Source organism: Lutjanus erythropterus, chromosome 24 (genome assembly GCF_056507025.1).
Source record: "Lutjanus erythropterus isolate fLutEry1 chromosome 24, fLutEry1.hap2, whole genome shotgun sequence".
In the NCBI taxonomy this organism is placed as follows: Eukaryota; Metazoa; Chordata; class Actinopteri; order Lutjaniformes; family Lutjanidae; genus Lutjanus; species Lutjanus erythropterus.
Window position 1 is genome coordinate 11,527,524 of NC_139340.1, and position 17,661 is coordinate 11,545,184.

General features: G+C 40.0%; 3 protein-coding genes across 3 annotated transcripts; 2 read left to right on the top strand and 1 right to left on the bottom strand.

The window, feature by feature from the left end:
* Positions 1-4,662: 4,662 nt before the first annotated feature.
* LOC146304773 (carboxypeptidase O-like) lies at positions 4,663-11,064 on the top strand. The gene is made up of 8 exons (XM_084713803.1): positions 4,663-4,810; positions 4,929-5,030; positions 5,141-5,245; positions 5,791-5,907; positions 6,232-6,325; positions 7,172-7,374; positions 9,474-9,558; positions 9,763-11,064. The coding sequence occupies exons 1-8, from the start codon at positions 4,802-4,804 to the stop codon at positions 10,026-10,028; spliced, it is 981 nt and encodes a 326-aa protein (XP_084569929.1). The 5' UTR covers positions 4,663-4,801; the 3' UTR covers positions 10,029-11,064.
* Positions 10,031-12,961, bottom strand: nudt15 (nudix (nucleoside diphosphate linked moiety X)-type motif 15). The gene is made up of 3 exons (XM_084713804.1): positions 12,256-12,961; positions 11,159-11,355; positions 10,031-10,871 (listed from the first exon to the last, which is right to left on the bottom strand). Exons 1-3 carry the CDS (start codon positions 12,402-12,404, stop codon positions 10,750-10,752), a joined length of 468 nt encoding a protein of 155 aa, XP_084569930.1. The 5' UTR covers positions 12,405-12,961; the 3' UTR covers positions 10,031-10,749.
* A 1,217-nt stretch (positions 12,962-14,178) lies between these two features.
* Positions 14,179-16,174, top strand: LOC146304775 (uncharacterized). Its single transcript, XM_084713790.1, has one exon. The coding sequence runs from the start codon at positions 14,386-14,388 to the stop codon at positions 15,796-15,798; it is 1,413 nt and encodes a 470-aa protein (XP_084569916.1). The 5' UTR covers positions 14,179-14,385; the 3' UTR covers positions 15,799-16,174.
* The last annotated feature ends 1,487 nt before the right edge of the window (positions 16,175-17,661 follow it).

Consider the following 17,661-nt stretch of genomic DNA (forward strand, 5'->3'; position numbering starts at 1 on the left):
CTGCAGACATTAAGGGAATCCTGCAACAGACGATGTGAAATGTATCATCAGCAATCTGCTTCTCACATTGATGGGACTGGAAAGTCAAGTCTGCTGCCAAAGACTCGCTGTGCGCAGGCTATATTGTTCTCAAACTCCTAGGGTCCCTAGAGTGGTTTAGAGAATGAATTTTATTGAATTTCTCAAGAGAATTATTTAATATTATTCCAGTTTGTAATCATTTGTCTCATTATGATCTCCTGACAGACAGTTTGCTTGTAAATGATGAAGTGAAACCTTCTCATACGAGAGAAAATATAAGTTCACGGCCTTAAGTGTGTGTATTTGCAGGTCTCTGACATGAAAATGTTTGTTAACATGTAAGGCAGGCTTCCTTTGTTGCCCAAGGATACTCTCTTAATCCTGTCACGTGATCATCTCAGCACATGGAGTGGAAGCAGGGGTAAAACCGATCTGTGTATGACAATTATTTACAACGGATTTTGAGGGCCGTGCAAATTACGGTTCCCCAGATGAGACAACAAAACGTGAGGGCACTGAGAGATGGCCTTGAAACAGGAGAGAAACTGGAGAGAAACAACAGGAGTGTTTGCAGCTCTGCTTCCAGCACATTTGAAGCTCATTAATTAACATAAATGGTCATCTTTACACTACTGTTTGTTTTTACCCACAGCCAGCTGTATCCCCCCGCTGCCTAGATTTATGCTAAACTAAGCAAACCAAACTATCTCCTGGTGTAGCTTCATATTTAAAGGAATCGTTTGACGTTTAGGGAAATGCCCTTAATTACTTTCTTGTCAAGAATCAAATGAGAAAATAGATGTCACTAATTAAAAACCAGACATTTAAATAATACAATTATGGGACACACTTCCAGAGCAAAGAAGCTGTGAGGCTGCAACAGTGACAAACACATGCAGTGTAGCACCAGCAGACACTTCACTTAAAACCCGGCGACCCATAAGAACCCGAAGGCCCCTCAGGAATGTTTGCACCAAAAACTTGCCAGTAACCCTCAGCTTTGCAGTGTGTCCAGATGTTGACACAGCTTTTCCTCACCACATGCACTCTCCATCTCAACTGCACCTCATAAAACAAAGAGGCCAATGCCCAAATAAACTGCTGGAGAGATCACACAATGCATTTTATGATCACTCCAGTGGTTTATTTGAGCATTATGTGAGATGAAAACTGTCAGGTAATGCAATGTTTGGCTTAATATGCTTAAATGAGTCTGAAAGTAGAAAGAAGAGTATGTTTGAAAACATAAAGTAGGAACAAATGACTAAATTCAGCTGTAATCCCCAAGAATAATGTCTTATCTTCCATAAACCAAACTTTAAGATGTTGCAAGGTTAAGGTAATATGAGGTGTACACACCCACACCCACACACACACACACACACACACACACCCACACACACACACACACACACACACACACACACACACACACACACACACACACAGACACATAAAGATGGGCAGTTTTTGAGATGTTGTAAGCTTGTGTCTGAGTGCAACATAGCGGCCTGCCTCTCTCATCCAAAAGCATTAGTGCTTTCATCCATCATTATGAAGAAACAGCCCATGATGTTTGCTTTGATTCTCTGTCTGGGACACACACACACACACACACTCGAGTCTACACACACATCCTGGGTTTGTGCACACAGGGCCAGAGCTGAGACAGGTCTTGTCTCTATATCTTATGAGCAGTTCATGAATAGACATGATGCACATGTCAGCAAAGCAGCAAGAACAAAAACTCGGGCTGCTGAGGCGTAGTTAACATGCAAGGATTCTGCTGTCAGGGCGTAGCAGCCAGACTGAGGCTTTCAAGAAAGAAAAGGCTGCCCTCCTACACTAATTAATCTCAGCTGGCTAAAACTTGGATTAAAAACCAAGGTGTGAATGTTGCCAAGAATAGGTTGTAAAAAATTATCAGCTGATCACATAATAACACAAACATACACTCAGTTTTTATCAGAGATTGTCCACTTCTGAAGGTGAGGATTTACTGTATTTTAGAATAAAACAGCCATCTTTGCTTCTTTACTGCGTGTATAGGTGTTTGCAAGCACCCAGCATCTGCCCAACATTTCCTCTAATGATCGAGTGCTACAGGTTTGATCTAAACTCAGCATTATACTGACACCTGCTGGTCGGATGTCACATGAATTTTTTTGAAATTCTTTCCTTCATAAAAGGACCAAAACAGTAAATTACATTCTCAGACCTGAGAATCAGCAAACTCAGCATAAGTTTGAGCGCTTATTACAAAGGATAGAGGTCACAACTGCAATGCAGCAAGAGAAAGGTAGAAAGAGAAAAGAGAAAAAGATGCAGTTTCTTTGCAGCACTGCACACTCAAATTTATGCAGAACAGAAAAATTGACCTTATGCAACGATGTACAATCATGTTACAATCTCTATTTTGCCAGTCACTAATCAGCAACATGTTTTTAGGAAATCAACAGCAGCTAAAACCAACTAAAAGAGGTCACAGGTGATCTTTGGACGCTGCAATCCAGAAACGTTACAGCAATTTAGCACCAAAAAGCAGGATCTGAAGACCACAATGAGGACTCTTCAGCAGAGCACTCTGGTTCCACTGCGCTCCAGGGATACCATTATAGCTTGATATTTTGAAAATGAAAAGCTAGATTAGATTTTGTCAATAACGTCAGGCAGTCCACCTGAGCACAGACGTTGTTGACCAGCCTCTCTGGTGAATAAATCTTTTTTTTTTTTTTGGTCTTTTGGATTCTAATGTTTTGTAAATGACAAAAAACGTGCATCACAGTCGCTGATATGGTTTGTCAAAGTGTGCCGACTGATTGCAGATTGCACAAGTCCCAGATAACTGTCTTATATAATCACTTCCCGCTAATATAATAGAACATGCAATAAACAATTAATAATTACCTCATTTATGACAAGGGCTATGTGTGAGGAGGCGTTGGTGTGTACATGCTATTACAAAAAAATTACTGAAGGTTACTTAGACTCAAATCAGATAATCAAGGACAGATTTGACTTTTATTGACAAGGAATTAGCCAGATAAACTCGTGTTCCTTTATTTACCAGAATAACATGTGAGTTGCATTTATGGCCCCCGTACTGTGTGTGAACCTTTGCTCTTCTTCATTTGTGTACCTTCCTTGTTTCTATTCATGTCTTTGACTTAATATACCTTATCTAATCTTCAATAGCACACTACTGTATAGCTGAACGTCATGTTATTAGTCAGACAGGGGTGTGGGTTATTTTTTAAACTGAATAATTTCTTACGTCTCATTACCTTAAGCCAGAACAGTTATGAATAACACAGCACTGTGTCTCATGTGAGTTTATTTGGGTGTCTCTGAGGAGTCTTTCTGAGTCTGAGACTTATTAAAACAACAGGCTTATTGACATTACAGTAGTTCACTCCACCACTGATAGTCATGTTGGAGCTACACCCAGGAGGAAAGAGTGAGATGGAGTTATTAAAAGTTGAGAGCAGTTGAGGGGCACAAATGGTCATCCTGGAACAGGACTGGAAAAAGGCAGATAACAGCCCAGAAAGCAGCTTACACAACAGTTTAGTCTTTTTTATGACTACGATTTGGTCAATTTTTAACCCATGTGACACTGAATAATACAAGCAAATGACAGTGAGTAAAGATGATTACTGATATAAAAAATATTTCAGACTAATTTGTATGTTCTCAGGGATATAAAGTAATAAGCTCAGATTAAATATTAACCAGCACAAAGACAACATGTACGCTGCTGGGTGGCGTCTGTGGCCGAGGCAAAGGTGTGTCTTTATCAGATAGATATCTTCTTTAAAAGCTTTGACCATCCCAAACTCTGCCTATTTAACAGTCTCAAAACGCGGAGTTTACTTTCACAAAGTGACGATGCTTAACTCTGTGGGACTGAGCCTCGTGGTGCTGCTTTCTGTGGGGGGAGTAGCCACAGTGGAGGGGTGAGTTTTATTCAGAAAATTACAGAAAGAAGAAAGAAGGCAAATATAAAAAGGCTGGGGACATTACTGTGGAGTTTATTTGTTATATATATTTTGTTTGCAACGCATTAAAAGCCTGCAACCTACTGTACTGCTGCTTTATGATAAGAAAATTAAATATCGGTTACTTTTCTTTATTTTCCCTTTGAATCCAAATACTTACAATATCATTTTCAGAGGGGGAAAAAATATACTTTATTCAAGTGAAAATAGCAAGACTTAAAAACAAAAATGTTCCACATCCTGTGTTCAGAATTATACAAAAATGCAGAGATATTATCAGCAAAATGTTCTTGGACTAATAAAAGTAAAAGTAGCCTACTCATAATGTGAAACAGGTCATATCAGAGTGTTTATATTATTACTATTATCATTACTATTGAAGCATCCAACTGAAGGATTGGAGGTATAGTTTGACATTTTGGTTTATTTTCTTTTTTCCAAGAGTTAAGTGAGTAGACTGATTTCACCCTCAAATCTGAAGCCACTGCCAGCAGCCGGTTAGTTAACAAAAGACTGGAAGCAGCTTTTATGCCCAAAGGTTAAAAAAAAGAAAGAAAATTATCTCCCAGCACCACTAAAGGTCACAAGGAGACAAAACTAGGGTCAGCATGTGACTATTTTTTTTGGCCTGAGAGTAGCTTACTCCTAATCTCTGCGTCAGGCTAGTAGCTCAAGGCTACATTGGCTTTGCAGGAAGTGTAAATGCATAGAAAACGACCACCTCTCATGTGTCTCATGTCTTTTGCAACAGAGCGGAGTATGACTACTACAAATACCATCCCATGGCGGAGGTGAGAAGCCCGATCGCTGCTCTGCTCGCACACACATTACTTTGACAGATCACCCCACACACACACACACACACACACACACAGACACTCAGATGTGTAACAATGCTCCTCTCTACAGATCAGCGACTGGATGAAACAGATTGTGAAGGATTACCCTGATGTTGCGAGCATAGTGGAGTACGGACAGACCTATGAGAAAAGGGTTATCAGTTTACTAAAGGTAAACCGAAATCTTAACTGAATATTTTAGACAAGAAATGAGTAAATACCAGATGGATACTGGATTGTTTGTGTGGTGCAGTAGCCAAATAAAAGGAATTTGTTTTCCAGATTGGCGTGAAAACTGAAGCAAAAAAGAAAGCTATCTGGATGGACTGTGGTATCCACGCCAGGGAATGGATTGCCCCGGCCTTCTGTCAGTACTTCGTCAGACAGGTAAGAGACGGCTGTAAACCATATATTAAACAGTGGACAGAGCCTCTGTGTCTGAGAAGCGAAGCCAATGCATTAGTGCTTTAAACTGGCTTTCTCTGTAACGGCCAGCAAGCAACTCCAGAGTTGCAAGAGGAAGTCCGACTGTGTGCAGGTTTATGCAAAATGACCCTAATTTTCACTTGATTTATGACCTCGGTAAACAGTTTCCTCGTGAGTTTATGGTCTGCTAGTACAGGTCTTCTATACAGCATGATGATCATTTTGTAAATTACGGTCTTATTTAGAGTAAAATAAACACAGGGCTACTGTGTGATGGACAAGTCATTCTCAGAGGGTCCATCCAGAGCAACACACAAGAGACTGTTCAGTCGGTGTCCGAAAGTCTCCCGAATCTCAGATCAAACTATATGGATCAATAATCTGCTACTTCATTGCCTATTTCTCAAACCTACATCTTTTAATTTGAAAAACATCCTCATGTCTGAAGTTTATATCCCTCTAATATCAATCTGACCCTGATGTTTTTGTTTGCTCCTTCAAATCAGATCCTGCAAGCGTACAAAACAGACCCAAAAATGCAAGAGATGATGACAAACATGGACTTCTACGTCACCCCTGTGCTCAACATAGACGGATACATCTACTCCTGGGCGAACGAGACGGTCGGTGCTTTAATTTGATGGATATTTATCAAATCACTTTTCAAGGGTTCTGAGTTGATCCCTTAAGACGATGCAGGTGAACAGGATATGAGAGATAAAGCGATGGGAGTAAACTTAAAATGAGCTCAGATTTCTGATGCTCAATGTGGAGATCTCATTTTCAAAATAAGATGAATGGAAAAATAATAACAGCAATCCGAGGGCAAAGCATCATTTCCGTACATGTACAAAAATGTTAAGTGCCCCTGTTTTACAAATGACTGAATTGATAGAACAAGCAGAACCAGATGATTTAACTCACCCTGATTATTTTGACCCGTTTAGACTCGACTGTGGAGGAAGAACAGGTCACCAGGACCTCCAGGCTGCGATTTTTACGGCACAGATCTCAACCGTAACTTTGATGCCAACTGGGGCAGTAAGTCTCGTTGTTATTCTTCATCTTTAAATTTATATTTGAGTTTTTCTGGACTTATTTAATGTCCCTTTCACAGGATTTATGACCCTGGCAACAAAAACTGGACAACCTTAAAGACGAATATCAAACCAAAGTTCTGGTTATTAAATTATTTCAGTTTATAAACTTTGGGTTGGGCAGTCAGATAATGTTTTATTAAATGTGCTATAGTCAATAAATTTATGTAAACTAACCATGGATCACGTGTGAAAGTGGTTGTTTGAGCCCAAAGAAAATTATCACCACACTATACTGTTCCCCTCAGGTCTGCAAACAGTTTAGCATTATAAAACTCATGTTTTGGTTTTACAGCCTAGAACTTTACTGCTTTATTACACTCTCACTGCTCCATAGTGTCATTTTGTGACACAGTTGGCTGTTTTTCTAAAACCTGTCAAGCACCAAACAGCAGACAGACACAGGTAGCTATGAGCTCGAGAACAAGGAGGAGCCAGATATTTCCATCAAGAGCTGGTAAAAACCAAAAACTACAGAATCATCTTGCTGCCGCGACATAAAAAGAAAAACAGGTTGTATAACATGAAACGTTCACTGTTACAGCAAGAAGTCTTTTACATTTCAACAAGAGAGTTTGAGGTTAAACTAGAGGTTGACTCTAAATGAATGCTAATCAGCTGGTTAGGCTAAATAGGTGACTGCTCGCAAGCAAGTCGTGTTTACAGCTTGTTTCTGTTGCCCCCGAGTGACGAGAGACGTCTTACAGAATTTGTACGATTTGTTCATGGGAATAAGTTGTGTCTCTCCTACATCTGAGTCAGATTAATCAATTTCTTGGCCACTTTCCAGCTATCGGGGTGTCAAATAACTGCAGCTCAAACATCTACTGCGGGAGTAAACCTGTGTCCGAGCCCGAGGCCCAGGCCGTCACTTATTTCGTCGGAAGCCGGAAAGACGACTTCCTGTGTTTCCTCACCATCCACTCCTACGGCCAGCTGCTCCTGATTCCCTATGGACACCCAAACTTCACTGCCTCCAACTACGACGAGCTGGTATTTACATCTACAGAAACACCGATGCATATTTTACACATTTCTGAGAACGAGCATGCACACACAATAATAGTGTCAGGATAAAAAGTGTATGTGCATCTTTATAGCCTGATTATCACTGCATGCGTCTACATTAATAAAGAGAATTCTCTGCTTATTGCCATAGAAACTGAGCTTATGCAGATTGCAAAAAACCCACAGTAAATAAATGAGACAATCTGCAAGAAACACTTCAGTAAACACGTGAATTTATTAGAAGGGTTAGGATTCAATATTGTTAACAGGATGCACAGTGCATTTGAATGGTGCATGGCAACATACATTAAACACACATAATAGTACAGTATGGCAGTCAGTGAGCAGTCAGTCCTCATCTGCCAACACAGACCAGGGCAGGAGGGAGCTGTGGAGTATTGATAGTGGAGGCTGATGATGCAGGTAATATCCCCACGGAGCCACAATCCAGAGAGAATTATGCAAAACAGGATTATGTCCGTTCGTCTCTCCGGCTTTGGCGTGACTTCAGCGTAGGGAAGCCGGCCCGCTCTCCTAAGCCACTCAAACAACATGTTCCTCTGGCTTGGCGAGGACTCAGAGCCACGACGGGCGTTCGTGGACGGTGTGACGAGGTTTTCAATTAGGAGTCTCAAATGAGTGAAGGCGGAGCATGATTAATTTATGAACACTGAGACTCTAAAACTGACTCCTGATATCATTCTGTCAGGTCTTCTTGATTAGTTCAAACTCAATTTGAGAGACAGGAACTGAATATTTGAGACCAATAAAAGTGTATCTGCTGACACTAACATAAACAAAAATGTAACCCTTAGTTTTTAATTGCAACCAAGATACACACTGAGCAGGACATCCTACAGTGTAAAAACCTACTTTGGTATTTCTTTTCTTTTCTCTATACAATAATTGTCACATTTAATCTTTAAGTAAATGAATCTGAGCGAGGACACAGTGTATCATACAACAAAAAAGCAACTGTCCCTCTTGTCTTTTTTTCCTAAGCTGAATGAAACCTGTGTATCAGCAGCTTGTTGCTTTGTGGTTTTGCACATGATACTCAGGTCTGCTGCACTTATCTAGATTTACTGGAGTGTTTCAATATGCTAAGTGCGAACTCTCTGGTATACATGAATCATGAATACCACACAGGATTTTTGTATTTTCCTCTTACTGCTTAGGTTACTGCTTAGAACAGATACAAGAGAAAAATACGAAAACATCATGCACAAGGCCCAGCATGTTTCATTCTTTTTTATTTGCCTGATCAGGTAAATGAATTATGAGATTTATGAGCTTGATGTGGCATTTTACTGGCCCTGGGCAAACAGGCAATCCTTATTGTTGAGCCCTGAAGGTTTGTAGACTTTTTTTTTTATATTGGAATCAGTCTCAAATATCCAGTTTTCCAAATAAAGGAAAAAAGGGCAACTGGCAAGAACAGAAATGCACCCCTTCATACTCGCAGAAATGTTAAAACAAATTATGTAAATTGTAGTCAGTTAGCAGAACTAAATCCATCATCTGACTGGTTTTAAATTTAAATGATAAAATACATATTAAACAGTTCAATCCTCGTGTCTGGAGATAAACTGGAGATATAATTGTGTTGCAGCGCTTGTTTACTCCACGCAGGCGATCTACATATTCAGCGTTTCAAGTTTCACACTCCCCCACCACCATTTGTGCAGCATGTCAAAGATAGCGTGACAAGTGCGTCTGTCGAGACCATCGATTCCCGTCATTAAAACTGACGAAGCTCCAGAAAAATTAAGTCTGCATCTCCTGCCATGTTAAACAGCTTCCTGGTGTCTCCAAGTTGCTTGAGAGTGTTTTCAAACTAGTTTACAGTCATCACTACAGAAAATCTACAGTATCTAGGCACACAGAGCTGGTGTAGATGCTACAAAATCAGAGATTCACAGCTTCAAGCTTTTGTGTTTTCCTGAACACAGAACTGCTTTCATTCTCACCTAGGTTTCACCGCCATTAGGCTTTGCTCAATAGGACCGAAAAAATCTTTGTGCACTCTGTATCTCTGCACATTTCAGTGACTGTCTGACAAAAGCTAATGTCTGGTTTCTCAGATGAAAGTGGGTTTGGATGCAGCAGATGCCATTAAGAAGGTCCACGGGATGCACTACACTGTGGGAACCTCACCGGCTGTTCTGTGTAAGTCCACACACCACTGCTAATCACAGATTGATCGCGTTCTAGGAATGGCAACAGCGATGTGTAAGCACTGATCGGAAATATCTCTTTTCTTGTCTTGGTTTTGAGGGAAATGTCTTAGTTTAGCATAAAATAGTCACGAGCCACTACAAGCTCATTGAAGGTGACGTGAGGAACAGTAACATCTGTGTCGTTTTTCTGCAGACGCAAACTCCGGTTCATCCAGAGACTGGGCTCGTATGCAGGGTATCCCCCTCACCTTCACCTTTGAGCTGAGGGATAACGGCACATTCGGCTTCAAGCTGCCCGAGAATCAGATCCAGCCGACCTGCGAGGAGGCCTACAGCGGAGCCCTGCACATCATCACCTACGCCCACGACAAGACCTTCAGTGGTGCCGTGGCAACCGCTGCCGCAACCCTGTGGACCCTGCTGTTGGCGGTGAGCGTCACCGGCACAAATCTGATGTGAGGTGGAGAAAACTGACCAAAGGCTGTGTTTATTTCAGTTCCAGTTGTCCTGTGTATACAAGACTAATTTTTAGCTTTGACTTTATGTAAAGTTTCATAAACTGTTCCAGCTTTTAAGACACATTTTCAAGTTTTTACCCTCATTTGAGGCAGAATTTGTTATTGATAAATTATGATAAATCTTTTTAAATGTATCTGTTGATAAATAATAATGTATTCATTTATCAAACTATTATAAAACAGTTGTAACATGTCTAGAAATGATCTTAAGTTTTTATATCTCTTCATAAACTTTCACAAATATCATATTAAAGCCAATAGTTGATTCTTTAGGATATTCCCAAGTCTGTTTTTTTAACTTTTGAATATCATGACATATAAAGTAGAATAACAAGTTACACAAAAAGAATAAAATCTTTAAATATGTTCTGCTTTTCTTGTGTTAAAGTCTGTTTTGTTTGTGGACAAAACAAGATATTGTTGGACGTCATCTTGAGCTTTGGGAAACACTGGTGGACATTTTTCATCATTTTCTGACATTTTATAGACCAATGAAAATAATTGTTAAATGCTGCCCTAATTTTATTTGAAACATAATTTGCTTTACGTCTGAATTAATGCTAAAATAGTCCGTAACAGTTCATAATACTGGGAGAAGTTACAGTATGTATGTACCATAACATTGTGTGTTTTATAATTGTGGAAGGATGAAACTTGTAGTTTCACAAATGAGGTTGAGTGTTGGTGTTCCCGAACGGCTGGAAACCTTGTTGTCTCAGACCTGCTAACGGTAAGAAGAGCTGCTCCTCAGGAGGAAACTTGTCCCACGGCGTCCACGTCCAACCTGGGTGAGAGAGAACCATGGATTTAAACAAGATTATACAAGAGAGTGTGTTTTAATGTTGTTATTAGCAGGTCAGCGATGTGGTCCTGAAGCATCACTGAAGTGCTAATAAAGACACTATAGATCAGCTTCTTGTGAAATATTGGGATCACACAAGTGTTGCCAACAAAATAAAAGATATAATGAAAACATATTCATATTGTGAGACAATTCATTCTCAAAATAAAAAGCTTTTAGCTAGTGGTACATGGACAGATTGAGCTACCATGTCGTTCTACTTCACATACCCTCGTTCTTCTCAGGCTCCAGGTTCTCTGGCTCCCCTGACTGCTTCCTGTCCAGTTCTCCCTGCATGATTATGGTGACATAGTGGTACTGCTCCTCCAGTCGGACGGAGTTCACCACTGACGCAAAGCAGACGTTCACCAAACGCACCCCTGCTTCCTCCAACACCTCCCTGTGAGCACACTCCTCCCACGTCTCCCTTTCAACGACATAAATGAGCGTCACAGTTACTGGAAGTTGTCACAGTCAGATCCTTTTCCATTTTCCATTTCAGGGCAGGTCATATGGGGATTATATTTAGACTCCTCTACTCCACCAGTCAGACCTTTACATTGAGATGACTGACTGTCTTCAATGACAGATCTACCAGTGATTACTGCCTCACTACTAGAGCCCAACCAATGCTGGATCTTTGGAGCTGATATCAATATTAGGAAGTAATAAAATTCTGATATCCATTATACAGAATATGTCCATCAACACAGTTTTGCAATGATCCCTCAAATGTGGTTATCAAACACAAGTGCTGCCTATAAAGTTAAAAACAGAGGAAACATGCACTAATCAGGTCCTCATGAAAAATCAGTTTTCAGTAGGGCCTGATGATATGGGACTTTTGGGGTCAATACCAATACTGATATTAGGGAGTAAAAAAAATTCTGGTATTGACATACCGATCAATATTCTTTATACAGAATATAGAGTATATACATAAAAACATATTTATTCCATTGCATTGCATTTTGGACAACGTATATGACGATAGTGATATAGACCGATATAGCTGTGATGGGCCAATATTGGGCTGATAATATTCGTGTTTGTGCAGACTAATTTGGCAGACATTTGCAACCATGCTAATTCAGAAAAGGTCTAGCTAAATATTTGCTTAACTATTTGGGAAACTTCGGCACAATATTTTCTGAATAACATGTATTAATTTCTTTATAATTTAGATGCTAATGACAAAAAAACACAACAGTGAAAGGTGTGTTTGTGATTTATATGTGTGTTACACATTCATAAGCAGTGTATATATGTGACTCATAATGTCACAATTATGAAGTGACTTTACTAACTGCATGAGCTACCTACCTACCCAAACTCCAAGTGTCCCCCGGGGAGCTGGTATGTCCCTTTACCCATTTCGCTTCTCCGTTTTCCCAGGAGAACACAGCCTGGGTGGGCTAAATCTGTCACCAAGACCCCGACCCCAACTCCGGGACGTTTCACGGATTTATTTGACATGTCGGTAAACTAAAAACCGGCTCATAAACGCAACAAAATTAGCTAAACAACTCGGCTGTGCCTCACTTCAAGCTATATTCTTCCCCGGGATAGCGAAAGTATGACCCGCCCTCCTCTGTCTCTGATTGGCTTACCCCCTAGGTTTATCCAATCCCACCCCTCATGCTTAAACCAACCCAATCCAAACGACCAATACCGAGACAGTCAACGAGTATAAGCCAATCAAAGCCAGAGTTGGGCGGGTCATGACTTGCGTCTCCTGGGAGGGAAAAAAATTGCTAACTTCAGGACGTACAAGAGGAATCTCTGTTTGCACTTCCGTCTTCGCTTTAAAATTCGTCTCGGACACCAAACATTGTCTTGTTGTTTTACCTTTGACACATTAACTTCTTGTTCGGTTCTATAAATAAGGTGACAACATTATAATCGTACACGAGTTGAAGGTATCTGATTAAACCACATTATGTCGTTAATAATCATCTATAGGCGGCTATTTTTAATTGGCTTGGCTGAAATTTCATTATTTTTTAAAGTTGAACACTCTTTGGCTACATGGTACTTCAGCAGCATGAGTTTTTGTTATTGTTGTTGTTGTTGTTTTGTTTGTTTGTTTGTTTGTTTGTTTGTTTTTTCCAGAGGTTTTTAAAGTCTGAAACTTAATTTACTTGTTTGGGATCATGATTTTGTTATTTGATCCGACAGACAGTCAAAAACTGAACCGAGATAGCCCAACATTGCTGTTTGACATGAAAAAAGGCTATGTATTAAATGTCTTATTATTTATAATATATTATATTTACAATATATTTATAATATTAATATTTATTAGTATTTATTCATTATTAGATTATTTAAATAATTTATTGAACTAAATTAATAATGTACAGTATATTATTGCAGAGAACCAGAGCTTAATTTATTTATCATTTTATCATTTTTTTTAAGCACAGCATTCTTTTTAAATAAAGATTTTTTTTTAAGCACAGCATTCTTTTTAAATAAAGATATTTTTTAAAAAAAAGCATTCCGTGTGTGTGTGTACGTGTCATCAAAGCCAGAGTTGTGATGTCACCGAAGCTCATTAGAATAAATTCTGATCTTTTCAGAAGTCACCATATTAACTCAGCAGCAGAGACACAGTGAACATATCACAGCCTTACAACGCGACTGAGAAGTGAAAATATTATCACTACACTACATCAAAGATTTACGGATTCAACTGATACAAGCAATACTAGTATAACACTATACTGTATTGTACTGTTATACTACTTTAGATAATAGTATACAGTCTTAAAACTGTTTTTGAAGGATAAACCACTGCAAGAGATGGCTAAAAAAGTAAGTATCTCCAGCCTTGAATCACATATACAAACCAGATTTCTATATATTTTATTTTTGTAACTGCATGTAACAGATTCTTGATTGCTAAACCCTGTTTGTTTGTTTGTTTGTTTTTCTAGATTACATCGGATGAAATGGGACTGCAACGGTGCAGCGATTTGGACATGCCTGTGTTTAAAACAGTGGATTTTGCAAAGATTGCCATCACTCATTTATTGGACCTCACACGATGCCAGTGGGGGATTTTGGCAAAGGAATTTATTGAGCCAGGCACAATCAAAATATTGTCCAGCATGATGTTTGAACTTCTAAATGTGGTCACTACAGTTATCTACAATAATGTGGCCCCTCAAGTTCAGGACAGGTTGTGTAACCTACCGGCTCCAGGCCCTGGCAAAATGATGACAGAGTAAGTAAAACTTCTTTTCTTCATTCTTCTCTATTTTCCACATTTTATGACACATTTAGTAACATTTGAGTCTAAAATATGGGTTGACTAACATGACTGTTTTTCCTTTTGTTTTTCTTTTCCAGAGCCAGGATTGAATCTATACTGAAGCATAATTACACATCTGTGACGGAGGACGATATCCATGCCAGCATTGGGGATTCACTGCACTTCTGTTTTGGTGAAACAATGTTAGCACAACAGAGGAAGACTCACTACTCTGAACGTCTAACAGAGTTATTTGTAGCAGAAGTGACAAAGGCAGTGAACCGTAAACTGTCAGATACCATATCATGTACCTCGTATTTGACTCACTCGGCAGTCCTCCCCCAATTTGACACCAAAGATATGGTTTACTATGTCAGCCATATATTGAGCTGCTTAATTCCCGCAGATTTTCCAGTGCCTTGGGACAGTAATGTGAAGTCAATCTTCCCTTTTTCAAACAGAGAAGCATTTCAGATATCTCTGGACAGCGTTTTATCTAAGGGTTTCACATTTGTATTAGGGCAGCAAGAATCCGTCCTCTCAGATGGAGGCAGTGCCGAGTTACATGAGGATCAACCATCTAGATTGGGTACAGCGGAGCTCAAAGAAATCGATTCTTTTTTAAACGAGCTAGAGTCAACCTTCTCAGGTGGAAATGATGCAAAGGCCCAAGACGATCAAGAATGTCTGGACAGGGAGACCACCAAGGGCTCCTGTCCAGACAAGACAACCTGCATTGAGGAGTTAAATGCAGAGGATGATGCAGACACTGAATCTGTACCAGAGAAGGAAGGATCTGCCGTCCCAGGTGGAAGCGACGTTAAGGTTCAAGTATGTCTGGACGGGGATCGCTCTGAAGGCTCCTGTCCAGATGAGGTAACAAATGTTGAGGTACTTAGTGCAGAGGATGATGCAGACACTGAATCTGTACCAGAGAAGGAAGGATCTGCCGTCCCAGGTGGAAGCGATGTTAAGGTTCAAGTATGTCTGGACGGGGATCGCTCTGAAGGCTCCTGTCCAGACGAGGTAACAAATGTTGAGGTACTTAGTGCAGAGGATGCTGAAGATATCAATTCTATACCAGAGCAGCAAGGGTCCGTCCTCACTGTGTTTCTTGAGAACCTTCTAACTCAAATTGCCAAGGCAGCCAAGACACCAAAATCTGACATGGACTTCGATGGGATGGTGGAACGTCTGAGTAAGAAGATTGCAGGACAACTAACTCTCCAGAGTGTTGAAAATGCCCACATCCCTGTCTGCAAAGAACTTTGCCGCATGTTTGGATCTGCAAATATGCTGCAGGCTGCCGTGGTAATCAGTGAGGCGACTTTTATAGACGCAGTTGCCAGGACATTAGAAATGCAGCTGCGCATGTCTGCAAGAAAAAACAGCAGCTTTGCAGCCAAGTTGAAGAGATTTTTCAGAGGAAGGAAGGTAAAAGCTAGTCCATTCTGTGAGATTAATTCAACAGAGTGTGACAATGAATTCATCAACGTGGAGAAAGCATCGACAACCCCACCACAGAAGAAACAGAAGCGCCCCGCAATCGTCAGTATGTTCAAGATTCTGTGCAGGCCGTTCGGCTCCTGCACCAGCAGTAGATCTCAAGATTAGTTGATTTCCCCTGGAGCAGGGTTCTGCAACCCGAGGCTCCAGAGTCACATGCGGCCCTTTAGCTCCTCTCCAGTGGCTCCCTGTGACTTTAGCAAAAAGTGATATTTACCAGCTCAAAATTTCAAGCCAACATACTACATGCATAGTCCATCAGTTTTAAGCCCAAGTCAAATTCTCCACTTTTGAAAAAGGTTTACCAACAACTGATCTTTTGTTGGGCGGCACGGTGGTGCACTGCAGCCTCACAGCATTTCTGTGCAGAGTCTGCATGTTCTCCCCGTGTCCGCGTGGGTTTCTCTCCGGGTGCTCCGGCTTTCTCCCACAGTCCAGAGACATTCACGCTAGATTAATTGGTAACTCTAAATCCCCCCCCCCTTTTTTTTTTGGCCAAAAATGTGTCTTGATCGTAAAGGTTGCAGACTCCACTTTTGAAAAAGGTTTACCAACAACTGATCTTTTGTTGGGCGGCACGGTGGTGCACTGCAGCCTCACAGCATTTCTGTGCAGAGTCTGCATGTTCTCCTCGTGTCCGCGTGGGTTTCTCTCCGGGTGCTCCGGCTTTCTCCCACATCCCAAAGACATTCACGCTAGGTTAACTGGTAACTCTAAAACCCCCCCCTTTGATCGTAAAGGTTGCATACTCCTGCCCTGGACAGAGTAAATTGTCCAAAAGAAACCAACAGAAATAATCAATGAATTGATGACCATTTTGCTCTGTGGTCCAGTAACAGTTTGAACGAGCTAAGCTTACAGAGCAAAAAGGGACAGTCAGACCCCTAAATCATCAAAACCTTTGATTTCATTCTCAATTTACTTCAATAAAATTTGCAAAACATTAAAGTCCTTGTTGTCACTTATTATCACATGTAGAATAAGAGTCCTTTCTCTATGTTTATCAAATTAAGAGTAAAAGAGTCAGCCTGCCTGCAGTAAATCATCCACTAGGTGGAGACAAATAAACATCATTGTGTCTCCACACTATTCACACTGTGTCATACACAAGCTGAACTTACAGATACACACACACAGAGGCAGGACACAGACCAGGTTTTGAGGTTGTCTTTGAATTAAAATATTCATGGACACAAACTGGATATTTTGACAGAAGGGAACATTGCATCCAAAAGGTGGAGCAGCTTTGACTCAATGTATAAATCTCCAGATGCACTAGTTCAGTGTTTCTAGGTTAAAAAGATACCACAAACTGCAAAATAAAAAGGTCAAATAAGGTATTAAATCATTTAGAAATGTGTTTTTAAACATACAGCTTGTTTCAGGTTTAAAAAAAATCTTTTTTATGTGTATATTTTTTGTCAAATTATTATCATTATTTATTATTTTAAATATAAATTGCTGTGTAATAGGTGGGATATTGCACAGTGAGCAGGTCATTATTGTGAAATAAACACTGATGCAGGTCTTACAATATTTCTACAACTCGTGGAGATCTAGAAAATCTTTTAATTTTTCCAGACATTTCCACTTCTGTGTAGTCATTCTGCATCATCACACAACCCCAAGCTAATGTGGAAGGTGTGAAGAAAATAAAGGTTTTATAAACATTTTAAAAATAGGTTTTGAGATAAAAAATAATAAAATTGTGAATTTGTCATTTTCGACATTTTTCAAAATGAATGATTTGTTTAGGTGTAAAATGTGTGATGCGTGGTTCCTTGGCAACCACTGCAGCAACCTAGCAACCACTAGAATGGAATGGAATCCACCAGACTCACATGGCGGCTATTTTCCTCAAATGACAAACATACATAAAATTAACATTCAGCCACATCCTAGCTAACATTACCTACATCATCACTGCCACACAAAACACACACTGCTTGCAACACGCTTTTAATTAATGTC

Coding starts and splice junctions, on each gene's coding strand:
- LOC146304773 (XM_084713803.1), top strand. Junction 5,908..6,231: donor ACTCCTGGGCGAACGAGACG/GTCGGTGCTTTA, acceptor TGACCCGTTTAG/ACTCGACTGTGGAGGAAGAA. Junction 6,326..7,171: donor CTTTGATGCCAACTGGGGCA/GTAAGTCTCGTT, acceptor GCCACTTTCCAG/CTATCGGGGTGTCAAATAAC.
- nudt15 (XM_084713804.1), bottom strand. CDS start 12,404: ATGTCAAATAAATCCGTGAAACGTCCCGGAGTTGGGGTCGGGGTCTTG. Junction 11,356..12,255: donor GGGGGACACTTGGAGTTTGG/GTAGGTAGGTAG, acceptor TGTCGTTGAAAG/GGAGACGTGGGAGGAGTGTG. Junction 10,872..11,158: donor GGAGCCTGAGAAGAACGAGG/GTATGTGAAGTA, acceptor TCTCTCACCCAG/GTTGGACGTGGACGCCGTGG.
- LOC146304775 (XM_084713790.1), top strand. CDS start 14,386: ATGTTAGCACAACAGAGGAAGACTCACTACTCTGAACGTCTAACAGAG.